Below are 14993 nucleotides of genomic sequence, written 5' to 3'. Positions count from 1 at the left end.
AGTTACCTATACAGCAAACATTTCTTACCTGTTAAGTCTGACACTCATGTTGTCATTTTAATGAATGAAATTCACATTTCATATTCAAAAAAAAAGAAAAAAAAAAAGAAGACAGCAAATTTTAAAACCGGATAAACGTAAATTGTGTCCTTGGGCCACAGTTAACACCACAAATTATACATTTGTTTAGGATATTCGCAAAAATTCGATACTGAACTCAATACTTTCTTTGCACTGGTATTTCCTTTCACAATTAATTGCTCGCTTATTCGGATTTGTTACTTTTAAATGCAAGTGATTAAAAACCGTGTATTTACGGTTTGGTGGCTGTATATTATTTCGTTATATTTTTTTTTAAATAATTTCTTTTCATGTATGAATCCAATTGAAATGTGATCTTATTATGCAATTCGTATGTATGGAACACCGAGGTAACATTGTAAAATTGTACAGAGTTAGTTAATTAAGGAATACAGAATCATTCTTTCATAAAGCCTGAAGGGATTTTGACCACGCCCCGACCAAAATTATCACCCCATAACATTCAAAGAATGATTCCTTATTACTTATATTTATATTATTTTCAATTTGTACACTTGAAAACAACATTATTTTAAACCCATTTTTTATGTAGCACATGCTTCCGCTATGTATTACTATGCGGCGCAGCCAATATCGTTTTTCGGTTATGTTTTAAGACACGCCTATATTGTGTCACTCATTTTTTATGAAGTTATTGGGTTTTAGAGTTCACAATTGATTCGTAATGTTATCACAGATAAAGACAGTTGAAAATGTAAAATATTACATTATATTTACATCTACTAAGTATTATTCTCTCTATTTCTTACGGAAACTTATAGTTAATTCATAGCTCTGTAGAAACAGCAAGACTAAAATGTACACGCCCCGTTTATCGATTGGTCGTCCCCGTTCATCGATTGATCGAAATCTGCAGCGGCTGAAACTGACGAGAAACTGACAGGACTGAAACACGCTCCGTTTATCGATTGGTCGTAACTTAATACAGCGACCTACGAAAAATCACAGGCTGCACGAAACATTCAAGATGATGTCAACTCAAAGTCTCACAGGAGACGATTTGGCTGTTTCTTTTATCTAACGTACTTATGTACGTTAACAGTAATTTAGTGAATTAATTTAACTTACTTTTCGTAATCAATTTTTTAATTAGCTTAAAAAAGATGTAAATTTAAACAATAAAATGCGCGGAATCTAGCGCGCTGGCCGCGCACTACACAGTCGCTTGAGATACAGGTGGAATACAGTTAAACGACAATTTGAGAGGATCGGAACGATACACATTGCATCTATGCAATGTGTAATTGGAACTGTATTCCACCTGTATCTCAAGCGACTGTGTAGTGCGCGGCCAGCGCGCTAGGTTCCGTTCGTTATCGGAAGCAAGATTTTTGTCTTGCCTAGATACATTGTATAAAATAAATCTTAAAAATCTTCCTTTCAAGAACCAATTGGCCAAATTAGCTTACATCTGTGTGGTGGAAGCATTCTCAGGTAGTATAGATTAAAGTTGCGAAAATCATGACCCCCTGGGTAGGGTTGGGCCACAATTGGGGTAGAACTTTTTTATAAGATAATTATAATAGAGTAAATCTTAAATATCTTCTTCTCAGAAATTAATTAGCCGGAAAAGCTGAACTTGTGTCAAACATTCTTAGGTAGTGTAGATTCAAAGTTTTGAAAATCATGACCCCCCCCCCCCCCCTGGGCAGGGTGGGAACATAAAAGAGGTCAAATTTTTACAAAGGAATATATAGAGTAACACTTTAAAAATCTTCTTCTCGGAAACCAATTGACTAGAAAAGCTTAAAGATGTTTTTAAGTATCCTTAGGTAGGGTAGATTCAAGTTTGTTAAATCACGACCCTCGAGGATAGGACGGGGTCACAACGTGGGGGGGGGGGGGGCAAAAATTTATATAGGAATATTTAGGGGAAAAACTTTAAAAATCTTTCTCTAAAAATCCATTCGCATAGAAAAGCTGTAACTTTAGTGAAAACAACCTCAGACAATGGAGATTCAAATGTGTTGGGCCTTATTGGGGATCCAATTTTAAAAAGGAAATATTTTAAATATTCACGAAAGCTGAAATGTTGTAATATATATTTTTACTTATATGCAATCATTTTGTCAAATTTCTGATTCGTTAAAATTGTTTAGACTTTGGCCCCATGACGATTTTTGGGGTTCACAAGGGGTTCAGAGTTTGATGAAGGGTTATATTCCATATTTAAACAATTGTTTAGGATCTTTTGAGAACTGCAATGCTCAACATGTCATATGACTATAAAATCATCCTGTTAGAAAAGGGACTAATGACAATAAACATAAGAATATCCAGGAGGAAAAATTGAGTTTTATTAATACAGGATCTACACGTATTATACTACATGCGCATTGTTAGTTGGAATTATGACTCCATTAAGCTGATTTTTATCATACAGTTTGCCCCTCAGGTCAGCGCAGGGCCCATGAACCTCTTGTTTGATGCCCCCTCGATAAATGGTACTCCCAAGGTTTCCCATGTATCAGTTAACCCTTAGTTATTAAAGAAAGTAAGTCGGCGCAGTCTACTGATAAAGAATCTATAAAATACTCAAACTAATAATATGGATGACTTAATCAATTGACCTGCATGTTCTCTATTTGGAGAATCTAGCTTGTCAAAACAGTTGCCTTTTATTTCTAATATATATTGCAAATTTTACACAAAATGAAGCAATTTATATGCTGCAAAGTGGTAAACGGAAGATTCAACGTTAAACTGTCCCATTTATCAGATGCTTTGAGACCCCTTTCCCGAGATTGCATATACATGTAGATAGTAAGATAGAAGTCTCCTTTAATAGGGTATAAAATGGTATTGTTATATACACTCTTTATTGATATTTGAAAAAGAATAGCTGAAACTTAGACGAAAGTATTCGATATAGGAATCGCAATCAATCGTGCGCACATTTTTTGGTTCTAAAGAAGCCTGTCAAAAACGTTTTTAAAAAGTTAACAGACAACTTGATGGAGCGAGGCATAAAATCAGAAAAAAAGATCACTTATTCAAGGAGCATAGAATCATTCTGTGAATATTATGAGGTGATCAAGTACGGTCGGGGGTGATCAAATCCAATAAGGCCCGAATGGCTTTATGATAGAGTTGATCACGCCGGACCGTATTTGATCAACATAAAATTCAAAGAATGATTTTTTTTATATATTTATTATTTTCAGCAATCGTTCTATTAATATCAGAGAAAAAAACACCGGAACACGTAAATATTAAGGTTTTATCTCGGATGAGCTAAAGATCAAGAGCATCCCAATTTAATACAGGTGAGATCAAGATACAGAGCACCTCCCTCTCCCGAATTAAATCTCCAGGGAAACTGCACAAGAAGTTCATGCAACACCTTGTAGGACCGTCACAACAATCTGAAAGTTGGATGTTTGTCAAAGTTCTGCTGAAAAATCTGTACAAAAAAAGCTTAAAAAATCTAATTGGTAAGAAAAGAATTCTATTATTTTCCTCCCAACAGACAACCAGAAAAATTATAAAAAAGTACATTGGGGGTTACTCAACAAATTTCCTGCATATTTTTTTTAAAAGTGTAATTGATACATACAAGTGTCCTATGTATAAGTGGGATTGATAAACACTTGTTATCCGCTAATAGGGTGAATCTTGTAAACTGTTAGACTGTAGTACATTACATATTAGTTCTACATGTGTACACAAGCCATCTTTGTAATCAGTAAGTATCTGTGGTATGCTACATCCAGGACAAGATATAGCGGTTTTTGTTACTCATCCTTCCTTCCTCCTTTATGAAAAAAATCACAAACAGTGAGGGTCTTTCTTCATTTTACCAGAGCATCGATGATTTTAACCAAAGAACATGTCTCGCTGGCATGGAACTTTGCTTCTTGCTGTTGTGTTCACAGGTCAGTTTCACTTTGTTGTGTACAATGCAAGAAGGAGTAAGAATAAAGTAAAGTTACTAGTATGTAAGATATTTTAGTGCAAGGCCGTTTACAATAGCTTATAACCAGACGAAACACATAATGTTTTTTAATTTGTTATTCAATGTGGCTTGGAGATTTTACTCAATAGAAAAAAAACCCCATAGTATTCAAAGCTAGGTTCTGCACCTAAACAACTATTGTTTCTTTTTTAAGCTCACAATTTTGATGGCAACGACTCAAACAGAACTGAAGTTTTAAACATAGGGGATACGTTAAGGTTATCAGTGAGTAATATTTATAAATATATGTTAAGACCTGGGGAAATTACATTGCAAAGTGATGCTTTACATTATCAATACTCCATGAATTAGGGCATTAAATTACCATTACCATTACTTAATCTTATTGAAGTAATGCATTACATTATCATCACATGACTAAAGTAATGCATTGCCATTACCATTACTTTGTGAACAATCAATAGAGCTTAAATTAGGTAAAACTAAATTAATGAAATTAAGAGATTATAATATGTGAAACACATTTTAGAGAGTCATGGTCACGATTTTGGTCTCCATTTTTAATATTCACAATGCTTCATTTCTAACAGTAAACAAAAGTGAGGTCATGTTTTGTTTACATTTTTAGTTTTCCCGGTGTAAACTTAAAATGAATGTGAAAAAATACAAGGAACTGTCACCTATTTTCAGAACTTATCAGCAGAGAAAAAAATCAGTTTCAAAAAAAAACTTTTTTTGGTATAATTATGAAACCAATGTAAACAAAAACATGGCATGAACCTTGTTTACATGCATAACAAATGATTGTGAGCTCTGTATCTTGCTTATAAATCTCAAATTTTGGTTGATTATAAGAAATGCATTACTAATGCGTTGTAAACAATAAGAAAAGAAAAATTAAATTTGACAAAAATCGTGACCATGTCCCTTTTACAAATCTACAGGTTCATGTTCACTATCAGGTTTAGTTCTAATAATTCATACAAGATAGCTGTTGCACTTTATGATCATCAAAGTTTCAAATGTTTCACCTTTTAACTGCATCCAGCTATACTGAATTAACAATCTACAGGTGCACAGGAAGCTTGGACTGAGAGATACTGTTTGCGCATCTTTGTTAACGTAGGATAATTTTTATTGTTCATTTGTTTTCCAAAAAAAAAAGAAAAAAAGAAGGGGGTCAGCACATGATTCCAGAGTTAGCTCTTCCGGTTAAAGTTGCCCAAGTTGTGTGCTTTAAAATATGTCATGCATCTCCATGCAAACCAGTTCAATGAATGGTTCATGAACACAGCCAAGAGTAGGGGAGTGGTTTGTAAAGCACTTCTTGATTATCTCGAGGGCACTGTGTGTTGTTGACACAGTCTTCACATTAACAGATTTATTGAACGCACAACTAATTAGAGTACTTTTTAATTATGATTAGAAACTTTTAATAACAACACAATTTTATTTACTTGTGTCTTTATAACTATTAGTATTTTCAGTTTAAAAAATGGATTTTCAAATATATTTTCAATAATACAACTAAAATATTTTCATCTTATTAATAAGAATTAGTTCTTTCGATGAGGAAGGTTCGAAAATTAATGAGACATTTTATTAAACTCCCTTGGTAAAAAAGATAAAACGGTGAAATTTCGTAAAAAAATTCAACAAGGATGCCGTTTAATATTATAAAAAAAAAATTCCAATCAATGACATTATTAGATCATTCCTTGTATGCCGACAAACATGTTAACGTCCAATGATCAGGAACAAAAGCAAATTCACCGCAACATCATTAACGTGTGTCCATACTCCTATGTTTTGAACACCTTGCAAACAAACGGAAAACGGGAACTATTTCTTATTTCACATATTTTTTTTTTCATTTTAAGATACCAACCTATATGTATTTTTTGCATTCTTGATTCTTTGTGGAAAAAATCGAGGTAGTTCTATTATTTATTGGTGAAACGTCTTTTACAATTATTCTGACAGTGTACATACATGTATTTTAGAACTGTTGACATCAAGTTTTTTGTAAAAACTATTAATATTTAGTCCTTTTGTTTAAGTTCTGGATAAACCATAGGTAATTAAACCCATCTTTAAATGAAACTCTTGACTCCTTTACCTTCCATAGTTTTCTAGGCCTGAAAAGGTCATCTTTCCGAAATTGTCATGCCTAAAAGATGTTTATTTGCTGCGCCGCCTTGACGTCAAACTTCGATAAACCCTCGTGTTCAAATTTCGATTGTTTGGTAAATATATTTTTGTACAAATGTGAATTATAAATCTGTACAATACGAGTTCAGCAACGATTTAGACGCGCATTGTGGATGGCTGTGTATCTATCATAAAACTGAATGGACCTGAATGGGCTGAAACTTCTCCATTGCTATCCCTATTTCAGCTCAAACACTGGTGAAACTTGCACAAAAGTAAGTCATAATAAATAACAAATTGAACATATAAAATTTTATTTCCTCTAGTATTAATTGCTGGTCCACCGACACTTAGATAGTAGTTGTTAAATTTTTTTAATATCCAAGCTTATGCCTGCGTCGGGTACCTACCTCCGAATTGTGTATGTACCGTCATAAACAAAATGTTAACTATTTGTTAATATTACTTTGCTCAATATTTGTTTGGATTCTTTTTATGTTTATGTTAAATTTACCAAGATTCGTCTCTTAGAAAGGGAAATTTTTGTGTTGTCTCAATAATTTTCGAACACAACTCGTACTTTAAAATAGTTTTAATCAAGTACAATTTCAGCTCTTTAACTCAATTTAAAAATGATTATGAATAAATAAGCATACTAACGCAAAGTAATGAGAGAGAGAGAGAGAGAGAGAGTTATGAAATATCTGTTGTTTTTCAAACCCAGGAAAAGACAAATATTAATACTTGCTACAACGTCAATACCGGTGGACCAGTTGAGTTACCATGGACAATTAGAGGCACCAATGATGGTGGATTATACAGATGTTTTGATATCAATAATCTGTATTATCCAATCGAACCTACGGATTATTATGTAATGGTTTTCATACGTCGTAAGTAACTGAGATAGAAACTAACATATCAACATGCATTTATTTCATAGCTTCTTTAGTGCTACATGTATGTACACCTCTTTTGTTGCAATCATTAAACTTTCAACCTTTTCCAATTGTTATATTGTTTTGGTTTAGTTTTTGGCTGGAGTGTATTGTTGAGAGTCCAGCTAATGTGTTTTTAGTCTTCCATTTAAAGGATAGTAATTAAAATTAGTCTCAGTAAATTACATGTTCATATGATGCCATAATAATTTATATTATAATACATTTCACATTCATATATATATATATATTATAATACATTATTTTCACAGAAAAATGAATGAGGAATGCCAGGCTTTCAAAAAAAAAAACTCTTATTCTGAAAAAAAAGTTGTGTTTGTAAAGGCGTAGACATCACAAGGCGCTTATTTTCCTTTTCATGAAATTATTCTGGTAACCCACTCGGAAAAGTGATGCTTTGAATTCATTAAAACGATTATTACAAATTCATTGACAGAATAAATATATCTATACTAGGTGATCAAGCAGTTGAGCATCTGTTCCCAGGGCTCCTCACTCTTGCTAGTAACTTTGGTGTTGCCCAACAAGGCAGTAATTGATGCCTGGTTCCCTTGTTGTAAGCAGCCGTGGCCTATATTGTCAATAAAATCATTATTAGGCAATGTTTGTATTGATATTTTTATTACCACTGTGATGGAGGCATCTTAGATAAATGAGATATCAACATTTAAAACAAAGGTGCTTTATTTTCGGCATTGCCTTTCACTGCGCATGTTAATTCTGTATTGTGATTTTTTTTTTACGGATTTTTGAGCTGATGATTTAAATTGTCTATTATTTTTACCTTTTATTTTGAAGATGAAGTGTCTAGTGTAACTGCATCAGGTGATATATGTGCGGATAACAGGTTTGCATTTCATAAATTGTGCGTAGGAATACAGTTTTTCGAATATTCTTTGAAATGATTATACTGTGTTATTGAATATGTCATGTAATCACTTCATTTTAGTCACATAAAAATATAATTCGAGCGTTCTCTCATTCCTTCTGCAATTGTGAATAATGTGTTATTTTGTTATTCAATAATTCCACAACAAAAACAGGAATCTTGCGGAAATTTTCTTGCTAACCATTTGGTCATATAGGCAGGACAAAAAAAGCTTTCGAAAACGAATGGAATATTACGCGAAAAAATATTCATTAAGTCAGTTGAGATACCTAAGACCTTATAACGAGGTACTCACTCCTTGTAACAAATTAATCATCATTTTCTTTATAAGCTTACCTTAAGCTCAGACTCAAGTCAAGCTCAAGTGAGCTTTTCTAGTCACCTTTTGTCCGGCGTCCGTCTGTCCGTCTGTTTGTCTGTCCGGCCGTAAACTGTTTACATTTATGGCTTCCTCTCAAAAACCAATGTTCTAATTTCAAACTTGGCACAAAGAATTACTGGGTAATGAAAATTTAACTTTGTTAAAATGAAAGGACCATGCCCTCTCTCAAAGAGAGATAATTAGGAATCTTTTGATATTTTCCAACAATCCTCTTATTAACTAACTGGTTTGAAAATTTAAAGTTATAGAAGCATCATCATGTGGTGTAGATCCAAATTCGTTCAAATCATAAGGGGGTAAGGCTGGGTAACAATTGGAAATTGAAATTTTTAATAAGATATAGAGGAAACACTTTATACAATTAAAAGAAAAAAAAACCAGTTGGTCAGAAAAGCTGTAACTTGTACAGAATCATTTTAGGTTATATATACTAACATTCAAGTTTGTTCAAATCATGATCCCCGGGGATAGGGTTGGACCCTTATGGGTTGGGGTCAACTATTTTACGTATGATATTTTTTAATCATTATTAAAAACCCAAATGTTATTTTATATTAATAATCTAGTTCCAAAAGGGGCTCAATATTAAAATAAAAATATCTGAAGAAAAATTGGAAAATCTTTTGTTAAGGCTCCTTAAATCTGATGTTATTATGGTTATTGTTGCTCTGGTTAGCGATGTGGCCGATGGACCTTTTGTGAAACTTAAGCCTAACCGGATTTTGCAAATCATTGAATACCTTTTAAAGAAATTTCTGAGTTTACTGTGGCCCAGTTACTTTTGTGAGGCTTATATTCGTGGATATTTTACAGCTAGGTTCACGGGGATGAAATTTCGTGATAAATAAATGAATACTTTTTCTCGTAAGTTGTTGAAGATTTAAATTTGTGGATGAGGATAATTTATGAAACCTTTCAATAGTAATCCTGAATTAATTTCAATTATTCCACTGTAGGTTTCAATGTCTGGGTTTATTTTCTGTCCAGAGCAAGATTTAGGTGAATGGGAAGTTACATACGAGACCCCCCCCCCCCCCGCCCCTATGTTAAATCGACAATATCTTCTTAAGAAACGATAACATTTTGAAAACAATATGATTATTAAGTACTTTTTTTTTTATTGTTCTTTGTCCTAATTTCTATTTTGACATAATAATCTGTAATTCTTTTCTATAAAAATGCACTTCATATTCGATGTAACTAGATACTCATTTATATTAACAACAATACCAGTATTTAAGATGTAATTGATTCGGTCTTAGGGAAAAAACTAACACGTTATAAAGCGATACTAACTCATAATTAGATTCTAAGATTCTAAATCGTTACTACAGGATAATTTTCTTCTTATTATTTGTTAAATATTTTTTAAACAATTCATTTGGCCTCCATGAGAATCAATATGACAAAACATTGATACGTCTAGGTACTGGTATTTGTTTCCATTCATACTAATTATGAATTTTCATAAAATGACCCTCAAGGATATTTTATAAATATGACATTGTTTGTAAAATCCTCAAATAATGCCATTCTTTGACCAATTACGGGGTTCAGTTTTATGTAAATACGTTATTACTTGTGTTTGCCATTTAATTGATTTCATTTAGCTCTTCAAATTCAATGTGCTTAACAATTGAGGAAGGGGCGTACACAACTCTTTGGTGCAACGCAACTGATGGTTACCCAACCCCTATAGTGAGATGGTTCATACGTGAAATCAGCAAAATCGGATATAAAGGCATAAAAATCAAAGTCATAAAAAGATAACGATTTTCTTTTTTTGTGTTTTGTTTGAAAAGACAAAATGTAAATGTGACAAATTAGCATTGTATACTCGTTAATATTATATTTGGTCATTTTAAATAACGCTCAATGGTATAATACATGTAAATAAAAAAATAATGTGGTAGGTGTTTAATATCTACTATAGCCGCGATTCGTGAGATGCAAACTCAAAAGTTGCAATTAAGGCGGCGATATTCGTTGTCGAGTTTGAAGTAAAATGGACCATTAATATCGTACATTTGAACAAATATATAAAATAAACATTCCGAGTCACAAATGCAATATCGCCCTGGTAAAACAAAACCCCAAAAACATGTAGACAAATGAAGTAGTATTTTTAATTCACAGACACAGATCTTGGTATTGAAGGACCGTTACTCATTCATAAAATTTCTTATGAATGCACCTCTCTTCTTGTTTGTAAAGTCGGTAATTACATTAATAAAGAAAAGGAATCAACGGTGGAAAAGTTGATAAATGTTTACGTTGGGCGTAAGTTGATGACTTTTTATACATATACAATATACATGTATACTTTTACTGATTCATGAAATAACATGGTTTTTACCACAATTCCCCTTTTTCGACAAGCGGAAAAACAACATTGTATGCATTACGCAGGTGTTGAGTTTATAGCTAAGCTACATGAAATCTGTTATTTTAAATCTACCATAAGTTTGTCAGCCCATGTTTTGTAATGATTGCAAAACTCCATCTTGCAAAAATGAAATTATTTTCAGTCACGCCATTAAAGACTCAAAAAGGGTTAAAAATTAGTGTATGATTGAAAGTTAAAATTGAATCAGATTAACATATGTGCCGGTATGACAGTTTTAAGAGATACTAGACTCTGGCCCGTGCGTGCACGTGTTGACATTGCATATGATATCGGACATTTATGAAATAGACACATCGACACGCCGTATTGTTGACATTTACAGAACCAAGCTTTTAAGCCTACAATAATGCTATAAATGTCACTACACTCTACTTAAATAGAAAAATCTAACTGTGTCTCAGGACAGGCCTTCACCATAGTTAAAATGCTTCCCATATATCCGTAATGTAGCAGAAAATGGCAGAATCGCTTCGAAACGATTTTGGAGAAAATGAAGTTGTATTGAAAAACAGTGAAATTATTTATAACAAACCATTTTGAGGCTGAACATACCTTTCATCTAAAAATTTAATTTCAAATTATTGAAGAATTTAACACTCTTTCACTAACTTTTTTTACTCGCTTCAAATTTACATACCGTGTTGACATTCGGAAATCTCGGAATTTTTCATAATAAATGAAATGTGTTAGAGTTATCTCAATAAAATTATACACATATTTGTATCATTGTTTCTGAGTTTATCCATGCAAATGTGATATTGTGAAGACATAAACTAAAGAGCATCCCGTGATTTAGCGTGAATGTAATGTGCATGCGCTAGATTGTAAAATCCAAAATATCCAGATGATTTCCGGAATTTTTTGAGCAATTTTAGTTGATTATTAATTAGCGAATCTTGATTGAGAAAAAATAAAAACAAATAGGTAATCTTCAAGTACCATTGATGTTTGAAATATATAAAACAAAAAACAGTACTCTTCCGATTAATCGGTAATAAAGCCCAAAAATTCATGTCTATTATGTTAATATAGTAGTATAGATATAGTGTTTACGAACGACGAGACAGACATTTTCATTCATTCGTTAAAGCTTCTCTTAAACCTTTTTCCGATGTGATTTTATAATTGTTTATTTTTCATGAAGAGATACTGAGTTTTTTGCTTTGTTTTGTTTTAGGTCAGCCAAATGCTGCCATTACAACTTTAAAAGATGGAAAACCGCAAAACAGTAACACCAACATATCTATTTGCCCAAGAGATGGAATGGTGTTCAGTTGTAATGTTATGAATACCTCCCCACCCCCTGACGTGGTAATAAGATGGAACATGAGCGATATTTACATCTTAACTTGGAATTTTACTTTGAATTCTGCTTGGAATACTGCTGCATATTTTACGCTTTCGTCGAACGTTTCTATTACTTGCAGAACAAAGTTTGAAAGTATTATTCAACATGCTACAAACCTCCCTAATGCGACAATCGAGTGGAAGAACATCGATTTGGATTGTGTGAGTTATATTAAATGCGAAGCGACCAACATGTTTGGGAAAGATATCAAAACACTAAATCTGATGAAAGGTCAATGCCAAGACTGACATGATTCTCTACGTAGTCAGTGAAATAGTTTTAAAAAACTACGCCATATTTAGAAAACAATTAGCAAAGAAGAAGAAAAAAATAGAAAATTAGAAAAAAAACAGAAAGAAAGAAAAGAAAGAAGTACTTGCTATTTGTTAAGACGTATGCTATTTATAAACTTCAACTGTCTACTCAGTCAACTCAACTCAGTCAACTGGTCTACTGTATCTTTTTACAAACGATATACAAGAAAGATGCAAAGATATATATTGGTACAATTTAGATAGTGTTCTATGTTCTCTTTGAATTCCATACAAAATAAAATAGATGTTAAGGATAAAACAAATGTTATTATTGCATGACCAATTTTTTGGACGTTTCAGATGTCAGTTACGACATCGTTACTTTGCGCACATTCTCTCACCGATTTTTTTAATGTAAATTTGCTTGAAATAAAATACTTATTGTTGGTTCATGTGATGGTGAAACCTCTGAATAGTTAGTTGGTGTGATGTGTACAAGTTTTATTATTTATGAGAGTGTCCCGAGTAAGATGAAAATGTCTTTGAATTATTTTGTGAAAAACATGTTTGGTAAAGAAACTTGTTTTATATTTTAAAAAAAATTGGTTACGTTTATTTGTGTTAACTGCATATAATCTATAAGAATTTCGAAAAATTTCTACTACATTGATTATACATTTAAGTACATGTAATACTGTTGAAACTGACCAATCTAAATTACATGTAATTGTTCCCTGATAACTAATAATTCCAATTCAGTCATATTTTTTCGTGTAAAAGCTACGGAATTTTTAAATAAACATCCTTTAAATTAACCATCCGCCTCCTCTCTTTACAATAATATTAGTTTTGTATTTTTTTTGTTAACAAGTTTTTGTAAGCATTATTTACTCATGTTGTTACATTTCTATGTACCAATTTTTTTACTATGTTTAGTGTATATTTTTACCATAGACTGTGCTTTTTTTGTCATCTGATTTTGAAGCTTAGCCAAAATTAAATATTTAAATTATTAATATTTAAGCTGCTTGGTCCTATTTTTTTTATATCAGTGTTTCGCACGTTTCTGAAAGATAGTTATGCTAAGTATGTGTATCATGATAGAAATTGCACTAGCATCCCCGGTCAATTAAGCCATATTTCAATGAAAAAAAATGATGATAAATTTTTTCACAAAGCAAATGACTCTAAATAGGTATCGCGAATTCGCCTCTGACTTCGAGGAGGGGATAACAGAAATACTTTGATATCGCTCTTAATAAAGGTCATAATGTTTTAGCAAATCAAAAATAAACCTGTGTACATTTTGTTCACAATTATTTCTGAAGTCTGTGAAATCTGGTGTAAATAGGATAAAGTCTATTTACACCATTTTACTATTTTAAAGATATTTGGTTTAAAAGAAAAATTTTTTGATACTGTAATAGCCGCAAAAGTCGGACCATGCAGCTTTAATTAATATTGATATTATTATTATTATATCATACGAAGGTATTATTACGAAGCCATTTAAAATTTGTAATAAATAATTGTTATACATTCTGGAATTTTCTCTCTATCTGGCTCAGGGCAATAAAAGTTAGACATGTTTACTTTTGATCTCAGTCTCACATTTACAAAAGTAATAAATAGGTATAGTGGACAAGTAAGACTAAGATAAAAAATAAACCAGTCTAAGTTAAAAGCCACAGTCCCTGAATTTTCATTAAATCATTCTGCGAAAACCCTCTTCGAAATGCCAGAATGTGTTTTGATGCATTGTTGCATTTGATTCAATATCTACATTTCTCAGTGTCCTTTGTGATATTACACTACAAACTTCATAAAACTAGATCTTAACTCTAGAAACGAATTCGATTCTTAATTTATAATGGCCTCTAGTGTTATTTTTTATGATGATCTAACATGAGGGTCTGGGAAACTTATCTTAATTTTGTAACGCACTTTCTAAGAATTAATTGTTAGAAGGAATCAAATTTGTAAAAGTCTTTTTGTGTTTATTCTGTATATACAATAAAATATGTTCAATTAAAAATGTGTTCGTTTGTGATCTTTGATAAAATTTAAATCAATTGTTCCTCCTTTATTGTTAGATGGGGTGAGTGGGGTTGTCCACATAAAGTTTCATATCCAAGTGACCAAAAACAACAGAAATTACTGAAGGTTTCCTGTTCACTTTTCATGGGAACAGATGACAATGAAGCTTCCAGAATGTTATAATAAGAACACATCATTTCTGCAGAATATGCTCAGAAGGCATGCCTACAATTCTGCAGTTCTTGTATGCATGTTGCGTCTTTTATAAGTGGAGTGGTCAGACAAAGAGTGGGGGGAATCATATAGAGCCAAGTGGATTGAACGTTTGTTTGGTAATTGCATTATATAATTAAAGAGCACACTTAACAATAGATGGAAAAGTTCTTCTTTCTGGTGACGTTTATCTGATCTGGATGGATTTAAGAATTATATATTAAAAAGATATATAGGATCTCTCATGATTTGCGATGGTATATGATTTTTATCTAAAGAGTTGTGTGTTTTCTACCCCCGAGCCTCATATACCATCGCAAATCATGAGAGATTCT

The 14993-nt window shown here is 32.2% G+C and overlaps 1 protein-coding gene across 3 annotated transcripts; it reads left to right on the top strand.

Moving 5' to 3' along the window:
* Window positions 1-3865: 3865 nt before the first annotated feature.
* Window positions 3866-14732, top strand: LOC128176622 (uncharacterized). Of its 3 annotated transcripts, XM_052843076.1 has the most exons (8): window positions 3866-3977; window positions 4212-4282; window positions 6894-7062; window positions 7927-7975; window positions 10010-10140; window positions 10536-10679; window positions 11984-12117; window positions 12234-12359. In XM_052843076.1, exons 1-8 carry the CDS (start codon window positions 3932-3934, stop codon window positions 12243-12245), a joined length of 756 nt encoding a protein of 251 aa, XP_052699036.1. In that variant the 5' UTR covers window positions 3866-3931; the 3' UTR covers window positions 12246-12359. The 3 variants fall into 3 exon arrangements, with proteins under 3 accessions (XP_052699036.1, XP_052699034.1, XP_052699037.1); XM_052843074.1 differs by having other exon boundaries at window positions 11984-14732; XM_052843077.1 differs by lacking the exons at window positions 7927-7975; window positions 10010-10140; window positions 10536-10679 and having other exon boundaries at window positions 11984-14732.
* The last annotated feature ends 261 nt before the right edge of the window (window positions 14733-14993 follow it).

This window comes from Crassostrea angulata, chromosome 3 (genome assembly GCF_025612915.1).
Source record: "Crassostrea angulata isolate pt1a10 chromosome 3, ASM2561291v2, whole genome shotgun sequence".
In the NCBI taxonomy this organism is placed as follows: Eukaryota; Metazoa; Mollusca; class Bivalvia; order Ostreida; family Ostreidae; genus Magallana; species Magallana angulata.
The sequence above is the reverse complement of the archived record's forward strand: the minus strand, read 5'-3'. Positions and strand labels throughout refer to the sequence as shown.

Bases quoted from the DNA above. Each gene is read 5' to 3' on its own strand.
- LOC128176622 (XM_052843074.1), top strand. From the start codon at position 3,932: ATGTCTCGCTGGCATGGAACTTTGCTTCTTGCTGTTGTGTTCACAG. The intron at 4,283-6,893 runs GTGAGTAATATT...TTTCAAACCCAG, and splicing joins GGGATACGTTAAGGTTATCA to GAAAAGACAAATATTAATAC. The intron at 10,141-10,535 runs GCATAAAAATCA...TTTAATTCACAG, and splicing joins CAGCAAAATCGGATATAAAG to ACACAGATCTTGGTATTGAA.